A 24,982-nucleotide genomic window follows, 5' to 3' on the forward strand; every position below is an offset into this window, starting at 1 on the left:
AATAAGCTGTCATTTAGCCTAGCTAAGAGCTGAATGTCACATAATTAGAATGCAAGCGTTGGTTTTTGATCATCCGCAATGCATCCTGTCATGAAAAACCAGAATATTGCTGAATGACAGGTATATATTTTCCATGTATTTACCAACTCGATTAAACCTGTAGACCAATGCCATATTGATAAACAGTGTGTTATTGCTGAAGTTGCTCATAAGTATACCTGCCCTGTAGTGTGTCTGGCTTATTATATGACTGGGTTGTTGCAGAAGAAGCTGACTTTAACATGCAGGCTGTGCAAAAAATTTAACCGGATGCGTTTGACGCAACCCAAACTGAAACATTGACTTATGTCTCATGTAACCTTATCCATATGCTTCAAGTTACGTCTGATGTAACCTGAAATTTAAGTTAAAGTGATGTCCGGTGTAATCCACAGTAAAAAGTTACTCCCGTCTGACAGAACCCGAAATTGAAACCAGTAGTTCTTCAGTAATATTGAGCGCGTATTACTTGCAACTTTCTTTCATTTACAATCGATTGTGGATTGAAATTCTCTGTCTGCCGAGGTGTTCACAAGATGCAAATCCTCTGAAAACTTTGAAGGACAGCATTATTGGTTGTTTTTGTGATCATTGTGTATTGTTCACCTTTTAACTGTGCTGCCACCTGAAAGAATAGCAGTGTTTTAAACAAATATATAAATAAGACAATGAAAATGGACGTTACGTGGAATTAAAGGTCAAGTAAAAAAATTTACGTCTAACGGAACGAAACTACTGTTACGCTTTATGTAATATATGCAACTTCATTCGAAAACAACACTGTTGCTGCATTACGACAGACACACTGCGACCTGAATATGGTGTTTAACGAGTCAACGCTACACAGGCGATGAGGCGCACCACCATGCAAGCTTCCGGATTAATTTTGACAACCTGGGGATGTTTAACGTGTGCTTAAATCTCGAACAAATGGGCATTTTCGCTTTCTGCCTTCACGAGAAATGCGGCTGCCGTGTCCAGGAATCGAACCCACGTCCTTGGGCTCATCTGCACAACGCCTTAACCACCCGCTGCGACCTACTGTTTGCTTAAAATGTCAGTTTCCTGCTTTTTGCCGTACGCACAGTGTCATTGTGCTGAGCAAATTGCGACTTATGCACGACAGCAGCGTCGATGAGGCTGAGGATATTTAGGAATACTGTATTTACTCGCGTAATGATTGCACTTTCGTTTGAAAAAATTTCATCTTTATTTAGGGGTGCGTTCATTGCGCGGGGTGAATTTTCCCCAAAACGCTTTGAGGACAGAAAACACAAGCAAGTTTTGCGTAAAACGTTTTACGATTGTTCTCATGAGCATATACAAATATTAAACACATAATAACTCCGTACACCGCCACGAGCTGCTTTGCAAAGTGATGCAAAATGCCGTGTATTCATGAATGACCGAACGCGGCGGTACGAGTTTGCTGCGAGGTGACAACACTTCTGCCACTCCTACAGTGCTGGACATCAAGACAGACATGACGGCCCACTCAGCAACCTGAGCGCGTGTTTTCGTTGTATTGTGAGTATATTATCTGCATTTAGTGAGAGTTTCTTCCTCATCAATATTGAACGCATGCTTGCCGATATCGCTAATATCGGCACGCCCGCGGCAATCAGCTAGCCACGTCCTCTTCGAAAGGGAAGGAAGCGTGCGTATAGGCACGGTCATCATCAGCTAGACTTTGTGCACATACGACATATACGGCCGCGGCTAGTTCAGGGTGCGTTCATTGCGCGGGAAATAAAACAAAAAAACTTCGACGACATACTTAAGGGGTGCGATCATTACGCGAGTGCGATCATTACGCGAGTAAATAGGTTAAATATCCTCATTTTGACGTCACTCACTCAAAGCTACATGTTAGCTGTTTTTAACTCTTCTTTTTTCTTCTCTCACCTGCCCTACAGAATCACCATACTGATTGTTTTTAATATTCTCTCATTTATGTCACTTCTGACATCGTGGAATGAAAAATTGGGAAGTTTTGCACTTTCTTGGTGGTTTTCCGTATTTCACAGTACATCAGCATATGCAAACAGTGCCACGAACTACGCCTTGGAAGTCTTTTTATGTTTTTTACCAGTGCCATGCTCATACCTTTCATCCTGTTTCAAGCAGCGCAGTTGCTCCTGGTGTCTGTCGCCGCATGGCTACCGTGTAGGAGCAAAACTCTTAATCTTTTAAACGTACTAACTATGTGGTCGGCGTCATTTCCTATTATTTTATAGCATGCATCCAAACCAAATGAGCATCCTTCATACACTTCATTTCAATAAAAATTTTGTTCAACGGGAAACATAGCTGCTGTGGCTGCCAAGTTACCTGCTTACTGTGCGATATATGACATGGCAAACAACTTGTGGCACACTTGGTGGACCAGCTCATAGCTGGAAGCCAGTACGACTAAATGGCGTCGTGAACCCGCTAAAATTTTGGCGTAGTCGAAAAACCTTGCAGGAATTTTCCGTGTTTCATAGCCTTTGTTCTTCTTCCCGCATTTTCATTTGAATAATTTCGAAGTTGTTGTTGCTTTTCGTGATAAAAGTATAAGTTTAGATCATATAAATGTTCACTCGCTGCTGATAAAACAGCGGCCGCAAAAGGGTGCGCTGTACTTTTGATTTTATGAGCCACCACACAGCTGCGACAACCACTTAAAACATGGTCCAGCATTTATCACAGCTCGTAAAGCCACTCATAGCATCTGCCTCGAATTCATTTCCGTTTTATAGCATCATTAGTGACGTGTCGGATAGCTGTTGAGTCGCCGGCATTTTTTTGTTTGCTTGAAAGATGAGTTTGTCTTCCCAATCTCCCGCAGACAAAGGGTACGAGAGAGATCTTCGCGAATGAGAGGGCTGACTCCCGCTATTCATGATGCCACGGACGTATGCCCACCGCTGACTTCCCTGGATCCAGAACCGTCAAGTTTCTAGCAGTATGTGCGTGTCCAGAATAGGCCGATTGCTGTAGCCGAGGCTACTGGCATCCAACGTCCTTACGTTATCTGTTCTATCAGTTCCTCTGCTCTGCCAAGTAGGATTGCAAACCGACGTTACATGTTGCTCATTGCAGTTTTCACAGTTCACCCTTCAGAAGAATACCCTTTCATAGTGCAACGAAACATTCGTCAGCTGCAAACTTCTTTAATCTATCCTTATGAATTGTTTGATCAAAGTTTCCACTAAAAGTGGCATGACGTATTGTGCAGAGCCAATTTTTCGGTTAGAGGGAAGTTGTATGTGGTCTTCATGGTGCCTTTTATCTAAAGTGTGGACATTTTTATACCGAGATGATTACGGTAAACAGGAAAGGTGCCAGGCGCCTAAAAACACGCCCCTCGCCTGAGCCAGCGGAATGGATGGGCCAGTGATAAAAAAAGAAGTCGAAGTCCACAATAAACAAGAATAATTGTATTTATATTATATAGCTACAAATGAACAGGCCCTCCCATAATTCTCGTCTTCCCTGTCTTCTTCCTTGAAATGACGGTCGCTGCCCCTTTGTCTGTCCTCCTCTTCATATGGGCTATTTCTGTATATCCGAAGACTTAAAATGCAATATCCTCCCCGCCCCACAGATAAACGAAGTTGACCAGTCACCCTTGAAAACTGGAACCTCAAGGTCCTATGAGCGCAATATCCGCGAGACAATTGAGCCTACAAACTCTGAACCCAATATCTTTGCTTTGGTGCACTGCCAATACTCTGCCTAGCTTGGTCGCCTTGTGGAAAAAGTGGCTGTGTACTCACGACTGGCACTCTACGCACAGAAAAACGACGGCGCCTCTCTTGATCTTCTTCAGGTCGATTGTCCTTGCTTGAACAGCGATCATTCTCACTGACATGGCGTGTTGCTCTCGAAAGCGCGTATTCTGACTCGCTTCCTTTTCTGCTCTTCTGGCTGCCTTTCCTGCTCTCGTGAGATGCATCCCTTGGGTACACATTAACTGTGCCTTCAGCAGCGTGAAAACAAAATCGTTCTGACGACGAACCCCGATTCGCACTTATCTGGCCCTTCTTGTGCTTGCGTGAGGCAGATACGTTTGCATCTGACCTCCGCCGTATAGAAACCGAATGGCACTCTTTCAGCGGTCTTCTCATGTCTTTTCTCGCCGCAGACGGGACATTTATTTGCGGTGGTGGCTCACGGCTCACATGTTGACTTGCGCTCAGCGCGCTTACATTCGATGTGACATCCGATGAATTTAGTACGGAAAGGGGCCGCTGAAACATCCAACCGAAAATATAGTTCAGGGAGATCATAGTGTTGTTTCCGGGATGATGACACACCTCTCCTGTCATGATCTTCCAGAGGTGGTCAACTTCAATAAACAGGCTAATCTCCAGTACAGCAGCCATGCCTGGCTGAAGAAGCTCGTCCGCAATGGGCTGACCGCTGTCTTCGGTAGATAAAAGAAAGCAACTCTAGGAGGGCACTTGCACGATTTCCTTGCAAATGGAAGGAACTTCCAACGCTTCCAGAGAAAACAGAACGTCACTGTACTGACTACGTACAACCACTTGCACAAGGCGGCATTCTCTTTTTGATGACTCATCGCGCCCGAACGCGCGAAAATCATTTCTTCTTCCAAATTTCCCGCTGACAAATGGCACGAGAGACATCTTCGCGGAAGAAAGAGTGCTGACTCCCCCATCCATGATGCCCACCGCTGACTTCCCTGGATCCAGAACCGTCAAGTTTCTAGCAGTATTTGTGTGTCCAGAATAAGCCGACTGCTGTAGCCCAGGGTACTGGCATCCAAAGTCCTTACGTCATCTATTCTATCAATGCCTCAGTAGGATTGCAAACCGATGTTACATGTTGGCCGTTGCAGTTTTTGCAGTTGACACTGCGGTGACACTCTTCAGAAAAATACCCTCTCATAGTCCAACGAAAGCAGCGTCTGTCAGCTGCCAACTTCTTTAATCTATCCTTGTGAGTAATATTCCAATTGCGTAACCTCCGCAGAGTGCTCGCCTGAGTCGCAGAATGGACACTTGTGCTCTCCCGAGGCGCTATAACTCAGCACCGCTGCATATGGAGGCATGCGCACGCATTTCTTGCCTTCTTGTGACTTCGGGTGATCTTGTTCCTTTCTGCTGTCAATCCGACTCCGTTCTCTGCTCTCTACTTAGCTCATTACGTAGGACAAAAGCGCTTCAAGCTCACCATCCAGAGATTCCGGCGACACAGCAGTACGCCGAGTGGCTCTCGCCTAAAAGACCTGACCTTAGCATGCGGTGTGGTATCTGTCGGTGGTAAGAAACTATGACGTCTGATGGCAATGCTCTCAGAAGAACGCTTGTCATCATCGTAGAGTAAGGGTCTGAAGAAACGTTCAGGACTGCCACACCGGGCAAGGAGTGGCAGCTTACATTCATGGAGCTTACGTGGAGATGACGCTCGTGACTATGAACTGTTTCGTGAACTGTCGATCCCGGCCGGCGTTGACCATTCCGTAGCGGTCTCTTCTTGGCCTTCAGCTGGCCCAGCATGCCTTTGGCGGTGTCATCGTACCTCATAACTGCGTCGAACTCCGCCGCGAACTCGTCGTCAGGTAAACATTTTCCACCTCAGCATTCAGCTTGCTCAGCTGATCATTGTTGGACTGCATCCGCTATATCAGTAAGGCTGAAGTTCCACATCAGGAGCATCCAACACTGTCTTCGCTTCCTCGCTTCATTTGCAAGCCTTGTGTTTTGTTGCCGACGAGCTGTTTTCTTTACTTTCAGCTTGTGCATTTTTGTTTCCGGATTATAACAATGCCTCTTCCACCTTTTGGTCACCGACGTCGGTCTTACCAATGGGATATGATACCGCGGCTTAGTAGCCCCGACTTCTTCCTTCCCGGTTTTGATGATGAAAAAAGTCCACGTCCACAAATAAAGAAAACAGTATTTAGATTAGATACACAACTAACAAAAATACCAGTAGATAACAGAGATAGCTAGGAATGTCCATGGCTTCCTATGATCCTCGTCTTCCTTGTTCAGACGACCAAGGCTGCGCCCTTGGTCCATCCTTGTCTTCATCTGGGTTATCTCTATGTATCCGACGACTCAAAATTTAATAACGGACATGCATGAAAGAACCCTCAGTACCACATACAATATTAACTAGGTCGGAGCTGACACACCGGTATCACGTTTGTTTTAAAATGTAATGTTTTTGAGGTAGGTTTAAACGCAATCGCGTGGAACCATAGGTTCATAAGCTTAAGCTTAGAACGCGCTATCTGCAATATGCTGACAATAATGTGGGCAGAAAATCTGTGTTTAAAAGCCACATTTGACACCTTACACATCAGAGGCAGTGCAAACCAACATTAGAAATGCAAACTGAATATCCTAAAATATTAGAAATGATTGCTGGCAGGGCAGGTTCAGCTAAACAAACAAAATCAATGAGTGACATCAGGTGCCTAAAACGTACAATTGGAGAGTAACACAAGACAAACAGCTGCCAATGATGTACAATTGAATAGATTTTAAATATTGAGAGAACTGCAGTCTAAGTGATATCGGGCACGAAGCTTACAGCCCTTTCAGTTAACATAAAGTTCTTTTTGCGAAAGTTTGCCGCACAAAATACATATCATTATGCACCAAAGCGGTACTTTGTAATAGATAGCTCCAGTCTACGCATGTTCAGGGAACATGTAGCCGCGTACCCAATCATTAGGTATACATCAAAAATATTTTTGTGCATGCATCCACAAGGCTTTGGCTGTCTGCTAAGGGCACATGGTGGACACTAAAAATGAGAACTGTTGTTAAAAGTTTCGAAACGATAATGGACAAGCAGCATTTAAGGGGCCATTTCAATAATTCTTTTCATTCTTTGGCAAATACACCCGCAATGTCTGAACTTAACAAAAAGTGCAATACCGAATACACGCGCAGTAAACGCAAAATCCGACAAATTAACAAGCGTAATTATGATAGACTCCTACCTTCTGACTCTATAATAAAAACGTGACGTAATGCAGTGATCTATAATAAAAAACGTGACGTAATGCAGTGATTGGGTATTTAAAAAAGGCCCTGGAACCATTCATTTTGCGTCAGACTGCTTATCATCATCACCAGCCTATCTACGCCCCCTGCAGGGCAAAGGCCTCTCCCATTATTCTCCAATTATCCCGGTCCTGTGCTAACTGCGACCAATTTATCCCCGCAAACTTCCTGATATCATCTACCCATCTAACTTTCTGCCGCCCCCTGCAACGCTTGCCTTCTCTATATTTCTGCTTATATTTACGAATACTCACTTATATTACACTGCTTATATTTCCCCTCATTAGATGTCTTTCTAGCAATGCATTTGTGCTTAGTGAATCCGGCTTTACAGAGCAGAATTTAAATCGCTCCACTGGGATGTGTTTGCTAACCCATGAAACAAATACAGACAAACTTAGTGGGTTAGCCCAGGTACTGGAAGCGCCAATTAATGTTAGTTAATACAGGTCCACTGTCGACATGTCGACCTTTTGGGTATAGCTCGTGCATCGCCCTTGTGTACAGCTCGTGTACAGCCCTTGTGTACAGCTCGTGTGTCGCCCTTTTGGGTACCTTGTCAATCGCCCACCCAGTCGAAAAACACAACAGGAATTTCTGTCGCACGACAGGGATTTCTGTTGGGACTACAGGATGGTCTGTGGTGCGACAGAAATTTCTGTAGTACAACTAGAGAAAATCTGTCGTACGACAGGCATTTATGTCGTACGACAGGGATTTCTGTTGGGACTACAGGATGGTCAGTCGTGCGACAGGAATTTCTGTAGTACAACTACAGAAAATCTGTCGTATGACAGGCATTTCTGTCGCACAAAAGGAATTTCTGTTGGGAATGCAGGATGGTCTGTTGTGAGACAGGAATCTCTGTAGTAGGACGACAGAATGTCTGTCGTACGACAGAAATTCATGTAGTACAACACACATATCTATCATGCGACAGACATTGTGTAGCCCCACTACAAAAACCTTTGTAGTAGAACTACAAAATGTCTGTCGCATGAGACATTTCTGTTGTACTACAGAAACTTCTGTTGTGCAACACCCTGTAGGCACTACACAAATTTCTGTTGCACCACAGACTGTCCTTCAGCCACTACGACTGCATTCCGTAATTACTATTATTATCTGCCATGCGACCGAACATTTTGTAGTACCTGCAGATTTTTACAGTCTGAAAGAGAATTTTAGATTCATTGCAAAAGTGTCACACGACAGACCGTTCAGTATTGCTACAAAATCTCTTGCTTACCCTGTCGGCAAAAACCGCGTTTTCCAGCATTAGGAGAGCGGTGGAATACGCCGGAAAGAACAGATTACACTGGAAAACGCAGAGCTGGACAACATCAACGCGGGGACCACATTTTCTATCGAGAGAGCGATGTAATACGCTGGAGACAACAGAAAACGTAAAACGCCGCGCTCAACGAGCGGGGTGGTTGCTGGAGAGCATCGAATAACACGGGGCCATTGCCTTTGAGGACAGAGCTTCAGACAGGCCAAACGGGATAGCACGAACAGGATAGTTAGTGTGGTACCGCTGCTTGGCTGGACACGGGAATGCCGCGCGCCGCCTAGAGGGTTAACTGGTTGTATTCCAGCGCCGCGATCGACGCAGATGCTCCGAAACTTCGTGTTTTCGGCCTGTGCGGTGCAGCGAATTCCCACTTTTATAGCGTGCGCTGCACGAAAACAATGGTGCGTGCGAGTGACGGTCATCTCGTTCACATTTAACATAGCAAGCGTCTGTTGCAATGAACGTTTGTTGCATTACTGCCATTAGCATTCCGGTCGTGTTTGCAATTAACAACGCAACTTAGCACAAATCACTGTAATGTTGCAACATCTAAGCGTAGCCCCATAACCAAAGAAATGGATACATAAAGAACTTGCAAATTTTTTTAATTCTTTGAGGGAATTGCAATTGCATATATTGTACTGTGGACAATCTTTGATAAAAGAATGAGGCAATAAGGGTAGCCCGTCGGCAAAACGGACGCATGAAGGACAAGCAACAAAACGTGCTTTTTGAAGACGTGGTGTAATAATTGCAGCGCACATTCTGACACGTATTTCTGGGTGTCGAGAGCCCCATTGTTTCAATCTGCGTGCTGTTTTATTTTTTTAGCACGCAATTTGTTTATTTCAACGCGAAACATGTGTCCAATCAAGCCTAAATAGTTAAAATAACATTTTAAAAACAGCGAACCAGTTGCCGCTATCTGTGTGAAAAACAAAAAAGAAACGGCGCCAGTGAACTCGTTGCATTACTGAGATGTGTTAAAAAAATAAATGCAGAAAGAAAGAAAACGCGCGCCTTCCCTCTAGCCCGGCCCTTCGGAAGAAGTTCGGGGAAGCATCGTCACCACTGAAGGCATGTCGCGGCGCGACAGCACTCGCGGGACGGGGAGACCCCAATACGAAGAATCGAGAGGGGTGAGAAGGGGTCGCGAAACAACTTCTCGTGATCGGCCGGTTCCCTCCTTACCCTTCCTTTGTTCCCTCCTGCTTTTCGTCTTTCGGTCAAAATTTGGCGGTGGCAGCGTGGCCGAGTGGCTCGTTCACATTTAACATCGGCGCTTTGCCTAGCTGAAGTTACGCCTAACTTTTTGTAAAAACGTGCATCTTATGTCTCCGCGAAGTATCAGCCGCAACATTTCAAGCTTCGGAAGCTGTGCTAAAAGCAAGATCAGTGGTCCGGATTTCAAGCATCTCGAAGTGAGGACTCCTCTAGCCACGACTAACCGTGGTGCTTGGGATTATCGGCACACTGATGCGAGTGAATACGACGAATTTCGCAGGCAGTGTGATCTCGAATGCGTGCGATGTGCTTCGACAATCGACTGAACTTGCAATGACCCCTGCGTGACTTCGGCAGGTATCGGGCGTGCATACTCTTCGAGATAGTGCATCACCACAGAGACGTGCGCTTTTCGCCACAGGATACCCCTCCACGTTTTGCTGTGCGAATGCATTGTCAACGGATCAAGGTTCACCAAGGCAAGCATTCCAGCTCAATATTGACTTTCCATTTCAATTCTCTCACGTTCTCTCGAGTTTTGCTTAAATAAATCAGGCTCAAGAAATATTCGTTTGCTTGTGTTTTAATGGTCCTAACTAGTATAAGGAACGAATTTTCGAACGGTTATTGTCCATGCTCGTTTAATAGTTTTTTTTTCTATCCGGGAGAATAAATTTGCTTTCATGAACAGATTGAGCGTCATTGACGGAACGCGATGATGGGACACGATTAGGCCCTGCTTCAGAAGCACGGCCAAATCAGTTGAAAAGTGCCCAAATGAGTCAAGCTAAATTTTGTAGCGCTACTTAGGTGTTCCTGAAGGAAAGACTTCTGTATTTCTTCTTAACAGCTACGCGGGTTTGTAATTACACGGCTATTAAAGAAAAAAGGCCTAGCGCGAGCATCGGCCTCGCTATTCGCTGGAGACCGCGTTGTCTCCGGCGTGTTCCAGTGTTACGTTCTGCGGCTGCCGCATCCACGAGTTTCCGCGTGTGCAGTGTGCGTGTCCACGAGTTTCTGCGACTGCACATGCATCAGGCATGTGCAATCTGCGTAACATCAAACTTTTGTATTGCATGCATGAATGTACCACTTGTTGCATTGCTTACATTGCCTTTTGGAACAGCTTTCTGAAATCATTTATTCACTGAAAACAATTTTAAGCTTGTTCCAGAAAGGCAAGAATTCCCCCAAATGCTTATGTTTGTTGGTCATATTTTTATTGAAATTGTTATGCATATCCTGCATACTTCAGGTACTTGATAGAAAAAACATCACGGGAAGTAAATTTATTATGCAAAAGAAGTTGAAATTCGAGACATGACAGGATTTACTACGAAAACAGACATGACAGGATTTACTACAGAGTACAGAACAGGATTTACTACAGACTACATGACAGGATTTACTACAGACTACATGACAGGATTTACGACAAACTACAGGACAGAATTTACTACAGACTACAGGAGAGGATTTACTACAGACTACAGGACAGGATTTACTACAGACCACAGGACTGGGTTTACTACAGACTACAGGACAAGATTTACTACCGACTACAGAATGTCCCATTCCCTCACAGGATCATTCTGTCGTATTTTTCTGTTGTGTTTTTCGACTGGGACATTACACATTTTTCTCCGCTCAGCGGACCAGCAAGGCTAGAGCGTGTTCGCAATAAATGCGGTCATGAATTCGATAATTTTTGGCGCCTAATATATTAATCTCAAAAGCGCATATGTTCCCATTGGCAGCTTAGAAGCTTGACAGGTAAATCGTAAAATTTATTTGAGACAGCTTCGTTGCTGCCACTGCCACTAAAAAACGTGCAGCGGATGTTACGGCTACGCGGCCTAGACGTCAGGGACGTTAAAGGCCGCGAAGACACGACCCCGTTGGAAAGTAGACGAAAGGTAATATCGCTGTCTGGCCTGCCCGGTCTCAGAGGACGGATCAATCCCAAGCAACAGCGGAATCACTACGAGCTCTGTTGGGTATGGAGTATCTAAACTGGTGGCAGAAGGCTAACGACTAACTCAGTCGAGGATTCCTCGCTACGCCTAGCTGCACCGTTAAAACAGTTCAGTGTCGCTACTTCCGGCTCTGCCACACCGTCCCTCGGTTCTGAACTCGTGTCTCGAGAAACACCTTTCGTTCCCACGGACTTGTGTTGCCTCCTTCCGCTAGTGTCGCCGTTTATAGCTTACAGGCGACCTCAGAGTATGACTATCCCTTCGCTCTCTCGGCTTCACGGAACGTCTTGCGAAATGCCTCCGCAGACAGCATGTACTACGCAAGAGGATCGACTTCGCTTTCTCTGAGTACTCCGCCACCTCTTTTGGCAAGTGAGTCATCATGTCTGATGCCTCATTTGGCAAAAGCATAGGCATCTTTTGCTGCCATGTGTGTCGGCTAAACTGGGCCTTCTCGCACGTACGCTCCAAATTTACCAGCAAAAGACCGATAACTGGTCCTACCTTGTAGTGTCGCATTTATCACTCATTCGCAACGTAGATCGCTCATTTGCCACAGATTGCACGCTGCTGGCACTCTCAAGCCTAGTTCGAGATGCCTAAACCAGCGAGGTGCTCCATCTCCAGCACACGCTGTCGTCCCTTTTCCTCCTGCTGGAGTTCCTGCTCTCGCTTTTTCTCTTCGCCCTCCTGTTTCGCCCTTGTTACGAATGGGCCAGCGCCGCAGTACTTCCCCGCATCACTCCTCGGCTGTGCGGCGAAGCCACTCGTGCGCCTTCGAAAACAGGCGCAATCATGTCGGTGGCAAGTTGCGACAAAGCCGCGTCAGACGCTTTGCTCTCCCGCATTTCACAACTTCGGCGGCTGGCGGCGTGGCTCGTCTCCACGCTCTTCAAGGACACAGAGGCCCCGTCGATCGAAACGGAGTCCTCCTCTCTCCCCTCTCTAGGACTCAACGTGCCCGAGGCTATGAACGGCTTACGAACTCTGGAAAGAGTGTTGTGCGTGTTCCCACTTGTTGCGTTTGACCGTTATCGCTTTTGGGTAAAAATAGAGCTGCCCAAGCGTTGTAAACCCATTCCTGTTAGAGCAGCGAATCGATGTTGTCGCTCGGCTCGAGTCCTGTATTGTAAAATAGCCCGTCGGGGCATTGTTCTTTGGCTTCGGCTCACCTCTCGCTATGAAGTAAACAGTTTACGTTGGCCTATCAGCTCTGGACCTCTTCCCGGCTGCAGTCGGCCTTCACGGTCGCAACAACTGGTTGGCAGCGGTCGGATCGCAACTTCGTAACACCTGAAGCCAGCGGTGCGAGACCCAACACCTCGGACGTCAAGGCGGCTTCGGACTTCGCAGAATTCACGGCGGTCAAGGGTGAGTGCGGGACTTTTCTTCACTGAGTTTTACCAGGCTTCTGAGGATAGCTGGTAGGGCGTGTGTTTTTGTCGCGTGGGTTATTCGCGCAAAACATTTTTGGAGCAGTGGGAAAGCAGTACTCTGGACCGGCCATGAATTCGGAAGCGTTGAAAAAACCGCAGTTGTTAGAGCTTGCAAAAGAGTTGCGCTTGGATGTTACGGACGCGCTGAGAAAGCCAGAGCTTATACAGGCTATACTCTCTGTTGGCGCTGACGATGACGAGCTGTCTGAGTGCATTGAGACGATCAATGGCAGGGAGACCGCGAAACGTCAGGCCGCAGAGGCAGAGGCTGAGCGCCAGCGTAAGGAACGCGAGGAGGAGAAACAGGAACGAGAACGGGAGCGACAGCATGAGCTGGATGTGAAACGTCTTGACATCGAGGCATCTCGATCTAGGCGTGAGAGTGACAGCAGCGCGCCAAGCGTGCAGTCTGCGGCGACTGAGCGACCTACGTTGCGAATGTGTGACCTAATGCGACCCTACAAGGTAGGAGAAGACATCGGTATTTTTTTGGTCAACTTCGAGCGTACGTGTGAGAGGGCCCAGTTTAGCCGAGACTCATGGCCACAAAAGCTGCTTACGCTTTTGCCAGGTGAGGAATCCGACGTGATGGCCCGCTTGCCAAAGCAGGAGGCGGAGGACTACCAGAAAGTCAAGTCGAGCCTCCTGAGGAAGTACAGGCTCTCAGTAGAGGCGTTTCGCCAGAAGTTCCGTGAAGCCGAGTAAGCTAGGGGCGAGTCGTACTCGGAGTTCGCCTACAAGCTGAGGGCAAATATGGAAGAGTGGCTGAAAGAGGCAGAGGCTTTCCGAGAGCACGACAAAGTAATTGAGTGCTTCGATCTTGAGCAGTTTTACCGCCGTCTACCAGAGAACCTGAGACTCTGGGTGCAAGATAGGCCAGGGGTAAAAACTGTGGATCAGGCAGCTCAGCTAGCCGACGAGTTCGTCGCACGTCGAAGTGCGCAGGGGCCGAAAGACGGCCAAAAAGAGTTCAGGCCGAGGCCTGATAAGTCAGGGCCGAAAGGCAGAGCTCCCTACGAAAAGAGCGGAGCAAAAGTGACCGAATCCACGAATAATGAAACGGGCTCGGAAAATGAAAAGAGCGCAAACGCAGAGGCACAGCGCCGAAAAAAGGCTTTCGAAGCGCGCAAGCAGTCCGCGTGCTACAATTGTGGAGAGACAGGGCATTTCGCAGCTAGTTGCAAAAAGGGCAAGCTTGTCTTTCACATAGTAGACCAGGATGAGGAGAGCAGACAACTTTTAGAGCCCTACGTACGCGAGTTTGCAGTTAACGGCAAACCGTGCCGAGTTCTCCGCAATTCCGCAGCACCAATGGACGTGGTCCACCCGTCCTACGTCGAACCGCACCAATTCACGGGCGATTGCGCGTGGATAAAGCAGGCCGTAGAAGCGCAAAGCGTGGGTCTTCCGATCGCCAGGATAACCATCGATGGCCCCTTCGGAAAGCTCGAAACCGAGGCCGCTGTCTCTCCCAGCCTTCCGGCACAGTATCCGTATCTTTTCTCGAACAGGTCCGATCAGCTGCTGCGCGAAAGGGGACTCGTTTTCGGGGAAGGGATAGTGTTCGCGCTGACGCGCTCGAAGGCTCGCGAACTCGGGAGCTAAGGCGGCGGTTGAAAGCAGGAACGATTCGCGAAGAAAGGAGCTCGAGGGAGAGAGACTCCAACGGGAGAACAAGAACCTAGAGCACGAAATTCAACTCGAGCAGGAAGAAGTGAAGCCTGAGTTAGAATTATTGCTTGAAAAAGACCTCGTTGTCGAGGAAAGCACCGTGCCAGCGCTGCCAGTAGCAGACGCTCGGGAGCGCGAGACAGAGGCGACGGTTGCTGCCCCGCAGCGCGGCAGGGTTGCTGAGAGAGATAATGACGGCGCATTAGCTCAGATTGTCGGCAGAGGGCAGTGCGTGTCCACTGAGTGCGATAATGCGTCGGATTTCGTTTTGGAAATCTCGGCGGAGTGTTCGGACGGTTCAAATTCGCGGGAGGCCTTGGGAACGGCTACCGACTTGAACGTGAACATTTCGCGAGATAGCGACGTTTCGCAGGAATGCGTAAACGATAGGGTTTCCGAGACGCCGCACGAGTCCGCTGAAACGGAGGTTGTTCCTTCGGACGGCAGTGCAGAAACGAGCGACGTGGTGGGAAAGCCTGCAGCCGAGGCAGCGAACGGTTTGCACGGTTCAGATGGGAGTCGTGACGATCTCGCCACTGAGCAAGCTAATTCCGTTCTGCCGCCAGCTCAGGTAGCTGACCTCGAGCAACGGCCAGCCGAGCTGGTAGATATTCGGGTGTCGCGGGCGGTTGAGCCGTCTTTTGAGACAGGGCAGCTTGGATCTAGCGTAGCCTTGACAGCCCAAAACAGAACGAAAACACCCTTCGGTGTTCGCTTGCTGAGGCTGTCGCCGAAAGCGCGAGGGGCAACGAGGTAGTGACTGTACGAAGCTACTCGGTGTCTAAAGAGCTCGTCGTGCCCGTGTCACTACCAGCTGATTCTCCCGACGATAGGCCAATATGGGCTAAGCTAGTTGAGATTTCGGTGGCGCCTGTGGCTGAGCCGAAGTCTGGAACCAATTAGCCTAGAGAAGAGAACGTAAACACGTTCCGATGTTCGCTTGCCGAACGCGTTGGTGAAAAGGCGAGCAAGAAGGATAGAGGGAAAATTTCCGCACGTACTTGTGGCGCGTGTTTCAGTGCGGGCACGCCCAGAGGCGAGGCCATGAGCTCGCATCGCGCCAAGGGAACGCCACCTCCTAGAAGGAGTGCGCGCCTTACGTTCGAACGCTGGAAAATCTCGCTCGCTCCTCCGCGCGCTCGGCCTTTGTCGAAAACAACGGCCGGTGTCATTTCACGCGGTCCCAGCAGCGTTGAGAGAACGGCTGCACCTAAAGTGCGGTACAAAAAGGGAAAAACTCGGAGCAATGACGAGAGCTGAAATCGCGGCTCTCAGCACGAGAAGTGGCCTGTAGATGCCTGACTTTCTCAATTTCATTGTTTGTCCTGGAACTGGTTTTTTATTTATTTTATTTTATTTCACAAAAACCCTAAAGGCCCTCTGGGGAGGGTATTACATAGGGTAGGGGGGTTACAAAGGTGTCACATAAACTAGAACAAGAACAAAAATAAACACAAGAACTAAAAAATGGTACAAATGGTACAAAACATTGCTAGAGTGAAAACAAATACAAAAATTAGGTAGAATAATAAGAACAGCTATTGGTACAGGAACTAGAACAAACTTTACGATTACATTTTTTTTGTGTGTGGGACATTTCCAATCACGCGAAATGTCACCTTTCAAGTTTGTCACTTGTCTAAAGTACTGCTGGGCCAAAATATAACTAGAGTAGTTAGTTATTAGCGTATTTTATCGCAACTAAAAGCCTGGTAGATCTTCAGTGTGGATTTGTCTTCGCACTTGCCGGCGATGCGGTTGTGTCTTCCTGTGTTGTTCTGTTGCTTGCCTGACCAAGTCAGAGACGTTCTTGGGGAGCCACTACTCGTCCAGTGACCCGCCCGGTGAAGCTCCAGCACGGTGTCGTACCGGCAAGGCCTGGAGTCGAGCGTCTGCCGAACACTTCACTTCGACAGCATCCCTCCGGACAACGGTTGCAGACCCTTATCCCTCGGGATCTCGGACCCCCGGCGGAGAAGCTGTTACGAATGGGCCAGCGCCGCAGTACATCCCCGCATCACTCCTCGGCTGTGCGGCGAAGCCACTCGTGCGCCTTCGAAAACAGGCGCAATCATGTCGGTGGCAAGTTGCGACAAAGCCGCGTCAGACGCTTTGCTCTCGCGTACTTCACAACTTCGGCGGCTGGCGGCGTGGCTCGTCTCCACGCTCTTCAAGGACACAGAGGCCCCGTCGATCGCAACGGAGTCCTCCTCTCTCCCCGCTCTCGGACTCAACGTGCCCGAGGCTATGAACGGCTTACGAACTCTGGAAAGAGTGTTGTGCGTGTTCCCACTTGTTGCGTTTGACCGTTATCGCTTTTGGGTATAAATAGAGCTGCCCAAGCGTTGTAAACCCATTCCTGTTAGAGCAGCGAATCGATGTTGTCGCTCTGCTTGAGTCCTGTATTGTAACCTCGCCCTTTGTTCTTTGGCTTCGTTCTTTGGGGCATTGTTCTTTGGCTTCGGCTCACCTCTCGCTATGAAGTAAACAGTTACGTTAGCCTACGGCTTCTGGACTTCTTCACGGCTGCAACAGCGGCTGGCCGCTCGCATCATACACGCTACCACTCGTATGTCGGAGGCCACGGAGCTCGGATCGGGTGCTCCCGCCCGGTCGCAACACCCTATAGACTTCTGTTCTCGCTTCCTTTCCTCGCGTTGGACCTCCTCACGATGGCGCTAGGCCTGGGCAGCTTGACGTTCACCGGTCTCCCTTTCCTTGATCCACTCAATGCACTCCGACAGCTCATCATCGTCAGCCCCAACAGCCTGTATCAGCTCTGGCTTTCTCAGCGCGTCCGGAACATCCAAGGGCAACTCTTTTGAAAGCTGCAACAACTGCGGTTTTTTCAACGCCATCAAATCCATGGCCGGTCTGGAGTGCTGCTTTCCCACTGCATCAAAATTGTTTTGCGCGAATAACCCACCCGACAAAAACACACGCTCTAGCAGCTATCCTCAGAACCCTGATAAAGCTCAGTGAAGAAAGGTCCCGTATTCACCAGTGACCGCCGCGAATTCTGCCAAGTCCGAAGCCGCCTTGACTTCCTTGGTGTTGGATCTCGCACTGCTGTCTCCAGCTGATATGAACTTGCCATCCAACCGGTGCCAACAAGTTGTCCCGTGCGGAAACGCGACCCCGAACGGGTGTCTGCCCCCTCCGTCATGCGAGGTATGGTGGTAGTCGACCGGCCAGAAACGTTACTGCTTTGGAGATGACGACAAGAAGCCGAAGGCAAGCTTAACTGGTCTACTGGATGGCCAGAGAAGAGCCGAAGAAATACAGGAACAATACTTTTCCGGGCGAGGTTACAAAACAGGGCCCGAGCAGAGTGACAACATTGATTCGCTGCTCCGAAACGAAACGAGAGTCCGGGTTTTATACAATCGCCGCAACTGCTCCGCAGCTTTTGCCAAACCTTTTGCGCACACGGAATGAACATAGTACAGACGCACACACACTCTTTGCATAGTTCGTGACTTCGTGAAGAGTTCGGCGTTCTTTCCAGAGCACCGCTACTACCGACCGGTAGTAGCGGCGCCATTGAGTCTGAGAGAGGGGGCGTTACGTTTATGGTTGTATCGAATAATTACTTAAGCAGGCATGCAATATTCGTTTTGTGTTGTTTACGTAGGGCTCTTACCGGCTATATAATAGTCGGGCTAGAAAGGCGCGACCTGCTGCGGGTGCAAACACTCTTTGTAATGAAGTTGTTTTTGTTTGTTGTTCTAGAGGAGGGGGGGGGGGGCGGGACGGATAGCGCTTAAGGTTTCTGTGGTTGCGAGCAGCCGTTTTGGCCGCATTCTCGGAAGCAAGTGCCGTGTGTTCTTCCGACGGGCCCGTAGAGTGTCCAGGCTCGGGCACGGGACCGGAAGCGGCAGCGGCTGGTTTATAAATGGCTGGCTGGACTCGTCACGACGACGCGAAATCTCAAAACAGCGGCAGTGGCGGGGACGGCTTTCTCTCAAACTGCAGCACGCTTTCGTTTGTTTCGAATTGAGTACTTCGGGGTACCGGCAACAGAGCAGCAAGTGGACATAAATTCTCAGAACCGTCGACCGCAGAAACGGGCATGGTGCGGCGGCGGCAACCTTCGGTGAACCTTTGGTAGACGTTTTGTCAGTCCCTCTGAGGTCCCTCCCGAATACGCGTAACAACGCCTCAAGGCTTTTTAGTTTAAGCAAAACAGCAGAAAAAAAGACAAAGACAGAGAGAGGTACACGACAAGGCCTGTTTCTTTTTTTTTTTTTGCCCTGTTTTGTCTAGAATATGTAATAACACGCCCAGTTTTGCACGTTATTCACTGTTTAGTTTGTTTTCCTCCTCGCGGCTTCTGGTGCGAATGGTTTTGTAGTATCGACGCCGGGTTTTCATGGGAACACGGAGGAAGCTGGGAAAAAATGCGGACCACGTGCCTAATTGTGAGCTCTACCTTTTGGGCTCTCGTGAGGCCTATGAACGGCCCGAGATTTTCATTGCGTGTCCTTCTCTGTCCTTTGATTCCGCCTTCATTGGAGGCGTGGTTTTTGAAATAAAACCAAGGCGTTGGGTGTAGGAGGGAGACGAGAACCCCGCCTAATGCAGGATCGTCTCGAGCTCTTCTCGAGCAATTATCCTGTGATGTTTGTTGTAAATAAGTTGTAAATATTGTAATATAGTGTAGGTATAACTTGAATGGAGAGCGCTTAAACTTTGGAAATAAACAAGGACGAGAAAGACTTGTTTACTGTCCTTGTTTACTCTCAAAGTTAAAGCGCTCTCCATTCAAGTTATGCAGAATCAACCAGCCCCTACAGATGCCCTGTTAAGTGTAGGTATCGTGGATTAAACCGTCGTCAGCTATGTTCCTTATATGAGTGGGCTATCTTCAAGAATATTCATCATCATCGATTGTAACTGGGAGGAGAAGAGATCTCGGCGTCCGCCTCCTCGGAAACCTGTCGCCACACGAAGCGTGTCCCGCCGCCGAAGTTTGAATTACGGACGCCCACGCACCAGCCGTTCTGAGGCATGTCGGGATCTGCCCGAGGCCGCTTTCGGACACACCGCGGCACTCCGCAAAACTGGCGGGAGGCGCGATAATGGCAGCAGCGGTGCGCACAATTGTATCGTTACCCCTGAACGATATCGCTGATATCGTTACCCCCCTAAATATAGAAACTTCAACTGTTTACAAACGTATCACTGCTTTAAATCACGCCTGCAACTTACTGAGGGTAGCCTGCATATTTCGACCCCTAGTATGTAGCCTGCACGAGCAATTTTGCTTTTCCGCGTTACAGATAACCCTTGACCTCTTGCGGCGGAAATCCTGTAGCGATAAGCAACTACAATGGGGTCCTTTTTCCCTGCTGCTTGAGTGGGTACCGAACACGCTAGGAGACACAAAGCTCTGTTGGCACGAGAAGGCCGCAGGTGGCCGTGTATGAGGTGGCCGTGTATAGCGGGGACAAAGGGCTGGCTCATCAGTGCGCTAGCTACACTGGAGATTTCACACAACTGTTTTCAGTGAACGTATGCGAGTGAGATTCAGGCAATTGCGATTACCACTGCAACAAATTCGGATGATGTCCGTACCTGTATCTATATCGGGGTAGTTCTACAAGTGAAACATTGGTGTTATTACCAGGTAAGAGCTCCCGTTTGGCCAGCGAGGAGAAAAACTTGTTCTTTTCCTGTCCGGTCCCTGCCATGTGTTCCCTATTTTCGAAGGTATGGTGAAGCTGCCGTGTATGGTGAAGCTGCCGTGCCATGAGTTAGCTTCAATTGAACAATCAGGCTGATGCTTTCGTTTAATCTGTGTCTTTCCAGTAGTTCCTGTTTTCCTGCATATTGGTTACAACGAGCACTGAGCCACGAGCAGATATGAAACAGTTCCCAATGAGCGCCCATCGATCAAGCAAGTCGCTCACCAAGTACTCGCAGGAAGAGGGTGTGCTCGTCTTCGCCGGCGCTGTTGGTGGCCCGGCAAGCATACGCTCCTTCGGATTCCTCTGTGGCGCGAACCACGTGCACCAGCTGCGACGCAACCGAAAGAAGTGCTTTCTCCTATGCGTGTAACGAATTTCTGTATAAAAACTAACTGAGGTTACGTAGAAACCGGAATGTTCTTTGCGTACAAAGAGTAATAGCATAGAATTTCCACGAGATTTTTGTGAAGCCGAAACGGTCGCACCTTTGTTACAGGCAAATTGAACGCTAACGAAGAAAAGGTGGCTGCTTCAGAACGTGTCAAGCAGCCACAAAGACGTCGGAGCATGGTGTTCGGATTGCTCTACCACGCTGGCTCAGCAACATAGTTGGTAGTCGCACCGTCGTGCTCACATCTCTTTTGTCATTCTGTGCCATCGTCGTTTGAACATCACCGGCGTAGGTGCAGCGAAGATGCTGCACGCAGTTATTATAAAATTTTCTGGCTGTTGTTCTATAGAGGAAATACGCCGCGATGAGTTTATTACCAGGACACAAGGAAACCTCGCCCGCCGCCGCATGCTGCAGTTCCTGCTGCTATCTTACTCGGAGCCTAAGGGCGGGTCACATCCAATGGGCCCTGCGACGACTGAGGATCCGCCTCCTGTGCACGGATGAGCGCCCACTGCCGTACCTGGCCACCGTCGGCGATTCGCAGGAAGGGCTGCCGCTCGTCCAGCAGCTCTCCGTCCTTGGTCCACTCCACGACCGAGCGGGGAATGCCTTCTTGCACGTGGCACTCGAGCCGCGCCGAGTGACCCAGGACCACGGGGGCCGGTGAAGGCAGTTTTGCGATGCGTGGAGGAACTGTTGAAAAACGCCAGCAGGTCGATCGCTGCTTGTCTGTTTGCCGCAAAGAAGATGGCATACGCCGTTACTGTTCTCTGGAAGAGGCAAAACTTTGCTGCTACGAATTCGTCACCACTTTCGTGCACCTTATCCCCAATGTTCGAAGGCCACTATGGAGACATTTTTGTTGAAGAGACACAAAAGAAACACCCAGAGACGCGTTTTCGTTATGGGGCCCTCAAAGTTGAATCGATTCGACCCAAGCCGGCACTGTGTTTGTAAGAGCCCGCGCAAGTGTCATAACTGGGCGCTCCCAAACATTGACACCTCATTGTTTGACTAGATGTAGTTTGAACATACAATTCCGTACAAATATATACTAGAGGGAAATCTGGCGCCACTGTGTAGGGGAGCGGCGCTTCACCGAGCGTTCCGCCATGTACCGGCCAGGCACCTTTCACTTGTCCTTAACCTGGCTCACGAACAGGCTGGAAAGTCGCCTCTGGCTGGAAACAGCGACAATATTGGTGCAGAATATCAATCAAATTTTTTGTTACAAAATTTAGGCTCCAGAAAGATTTATGTGTCAGAGATTATATATAAGCTTCGTGCAAGATGAACAAGAAAAAGATGGTACCCTCTTTTGTTGATTTCAGCTTCGAGACAAAAAAGAACCCGTGTGGCTAGCCAAGCAAAGTAGGCAAAGAAGCTGCAATGGCGCGCCCGCGAGTTCAGCGCCAGATATATCTCTAGTATATATTAGCATAAATCTGTATGTGTTGAAGGCGGTAAGGGCGTCAGTGTTTGCAATTTGCTATTCATATGCCTTCCTCGTGCAGAACTGTGAAATCCAGCACGTCGGAAGATTACTGCTGCGCTGCTATAAGCTCTGAACCTTCCGTTAGCATTTACACTTTATATCTTACCATGTATCTTACCATAAACGTACCATGTATCTTACCATAAACTTACCATTACTTACCATAAACTTACCATATATCTCACCATAAATTTACAATGTATACAATGTATATCGTAGTGTGTTTGTGTCATAAAATTTTATTGTTTTTGACATTTCGTGCTTATGGTGTATTTATGTTTTATGGCACTGTATATAATTCCAAATGTAATAAGTTTACATTGATTGTATCAGCATTACGTGGACCAGTGAGAATGTATCTGTATATTTTGCTTCATTACTTCCAGCGAGATGCTAGCGTACAGTAATTTATTTTATTTGTTCCTGTAAATTGTGTGAATGTTGCATTGTCTGTCATTATGTACAAAGGCTCCTGGGCCACTTTCAAGCTGCTTATTGCAGCTTTTAGCCCAGGACGCCATCCAGAGCTACACTCCTGTGTATCTGGTAAATATATTTGACTTGACTCGACTTTACTTGGTCCGGGAGCAAACAACCAAGGTCACGCGGGGGGGGGGGGGGGGGAGGGGGTGCGTGTGTTTTTGGGAAATGGTTAGGAGGGCGTGCAATGTACGTGCGCTCCCAGAAAATACAATGGCAAGGAACGGTCGCCAGTAAGAGAATGGCTTGATTGGGCGAGAAGGCGTGGAAGGATAAAATAAGGTGGCTCGACGTTCTTGTCACTCTAGCGCTGCAAATCTACGCAGCAATCACCAACATTGGGCGAACCAATATCACGCTCCACACAGCAGGCTTGGCAACGGAAAAGCGCGAAGGGCGTTAAATATTTAGGCCAAAACATATAATTGTCGTAACTTGCCGACGAACCTTCTATAAATACCAGCCTATGCTGAGTTTGGCTGCAACCAGCTTGGCTGATAATGTTCAAGACGGCGCAGCAAGTAAGACTGTCTAGTGTCACCCTAGCCAGCGTCATCTAGCGTCATCTGGTTTATCCTGGTTGTCCGTGTAAAGTCTCGAAGGGACCCGACGACTGCGAAGAAGCCTGCATGGGATGTGAGTTCACTCTTACAGTCGTACTTGATTTTCAAGGAGGAATTACGGTCATTATTTTTTGGGCGACCGCAGATTCGTCCATATGAGATTTTTTTAGATCGCAAAGTTTTTAAAACTGCATGCATGACAGTAATCGGAAAAACTTAGTTTTCATAAGCAGTCTTCTCAACCAACATTGCTTCCGGGGTGGAATAAAATCTCGCACAAATATTGTCCAGGATCAAGTTTTGACCCGTTGTCTACTTCGAACAGAAAAATCGAGAATCTGTCATTATACAGACACACGCAGATTTCCACAGATTTCCGCAGATTTCCACAAATCTCCCAGCGGCTACTGAAACAACTAGAAAATACTAGGGCGATTTGCGCGTTGGGCGGGAAGTGGGAGTCATGCGGAAGAAGCTGGTTCGGATGGCGAAAGGAAGTGGTAACGTTTTTCGGGGCACAGCACTTGTTCTTACTGAGGAAGCTTACCTTCAAATTTTTAAGGTCATACACGCATCAGCACACGTTTATGCTTTGGCTGGGTATGAAGAGGTTTGCGGACAGGCTATGTATTTGCATTGTGCGCTACCGCTGACCCCAAAAAGATGAGCAGGGCCGCCGATCGCTCACCGAGCACAGTGAGGAAAATGTGTTCTTCGGCCCCGCCGGCCGCGTTGCTGGCGGCACAGCTGTAGCGGCCCGCATGGCCAAGCGTCGCGTTCGGAATCCGCAGGATTTCGCCATTCTGGGCGAAGGACACTTCCTGGAACGTGGAAAAGATCAAGCCCACGAAAACAATTGAAGGGAAAAAAAACTTGTGCACGGCCTAACTATTGGGTACGCACAGTCGTCAGATAGACGACTGTGGGTACCCAATAGCTAGGCCGTGCACAAGTCCTTATCATTTTACCGACAGACATCGTGTGTGTGCGTAAAAAATGCAGTCAGTGTAAGTGCATAGTTCGTACCCTTTGAACACATCATTCCGACGCCCAAAACGATGAAGAGCGCCGTAAGCGAAAACAACTCGCTCTTTATCTCCGTAGAGAGCAAGTTGCTTTCTCACTGCTCTCTCCGTAAGAGGAGAGAGCAGCGAGAAAGCGCTGGTGTCGTTTCCCTTTCCCGTCCCTGTGTCTGTTTGCGCTCAAGTTTCACTCACGGATGTTCACCAACTAGCTCGTCTCTCCATTTTGCTTCAGGAGAGAGCAGCGAGCGAGCGCAATACGTTCGGATGGTGTGTACGCCTCTCGCAATGCTGCTTTTGAAGGCCATCATCATCATCATCATCATCATCATCAGCCTATCTACGCTTACTGGAGGGCAAAGGCCTCTCTCATTATTCTCCAATTACCTCGGTCCTGTGCCAACTGTGACCAATTTATCCCCGCACATTTCTTGATCTCATCTGCCCATCTAACTTCCTGCCGCCCCCTGCAACGCTTGCCTACTCTAGGGATCCCCTCTGTTACCCTTAATGACCAGCGGTTATCTTGCCTTCGCATTACATGCCCTGCCCACGTCCATTTCTTTTTCTTAATATGTCCTTAACACGTGTTTATTCTCTGACCCACTCCGCTCTCTTCTTGTCCCTTAATTTTACACCTATCATTTTCCGCTCCATTGCACGCTGAGTC

The 24,982-nt window shown here is 48.3% G+C and overlaps 1 protein-coding gene across 1 annotated transcript in view; it reads right to left on the reverse strand.

Moving 5' to 3' along the window:
* Positions 1–24,982, reverse strand: part of LOC144140130 (leucine-rich repeats and immunoglobulin-like domains protein 1) — a 42,976-nt gene that overhangs the window by 13,352 nt on the left and 4,642 nt on the right. Inside the window, exons 2-4 of the mRNA XM_077672285.1 lie at positions 23,979–24,111; positions 21,273–21,445; positions 20,581–20,686 (exon numbers count right to left, since the gene is read on the reverse strand). Coding sequence (XP_077528411.1) covers positions 20,581–20,686; positions 21,273–21,445; positions 23,979–24,111 — 412 coding nt within the window. The remainder of the gene's footprint in view (positions 1–20,580; positions 20,687–21,272; positions 21,446–23,978; positions 24,112–24,982) is intronic.

The sequence above is a fragment of the Haemaphysalis longicornis genome, unplaced genomic scaffold (genome assembly GCF_048455015.1).
Source record: "Haemaphysalis longicornis isolate Haplotype H1 unplaced genomic scaffold, Haemaphysalis longicornis Haplotype H1 scaffold_1, whole genome shotgun sequence".
Classification (NCBI taxonomy): Eukaryota; Metazoa; Arthropoda; class Arachnida; order Ixodida; family Ixodidae; genus Haemaphysalis; species Haemaphysalis longicornis.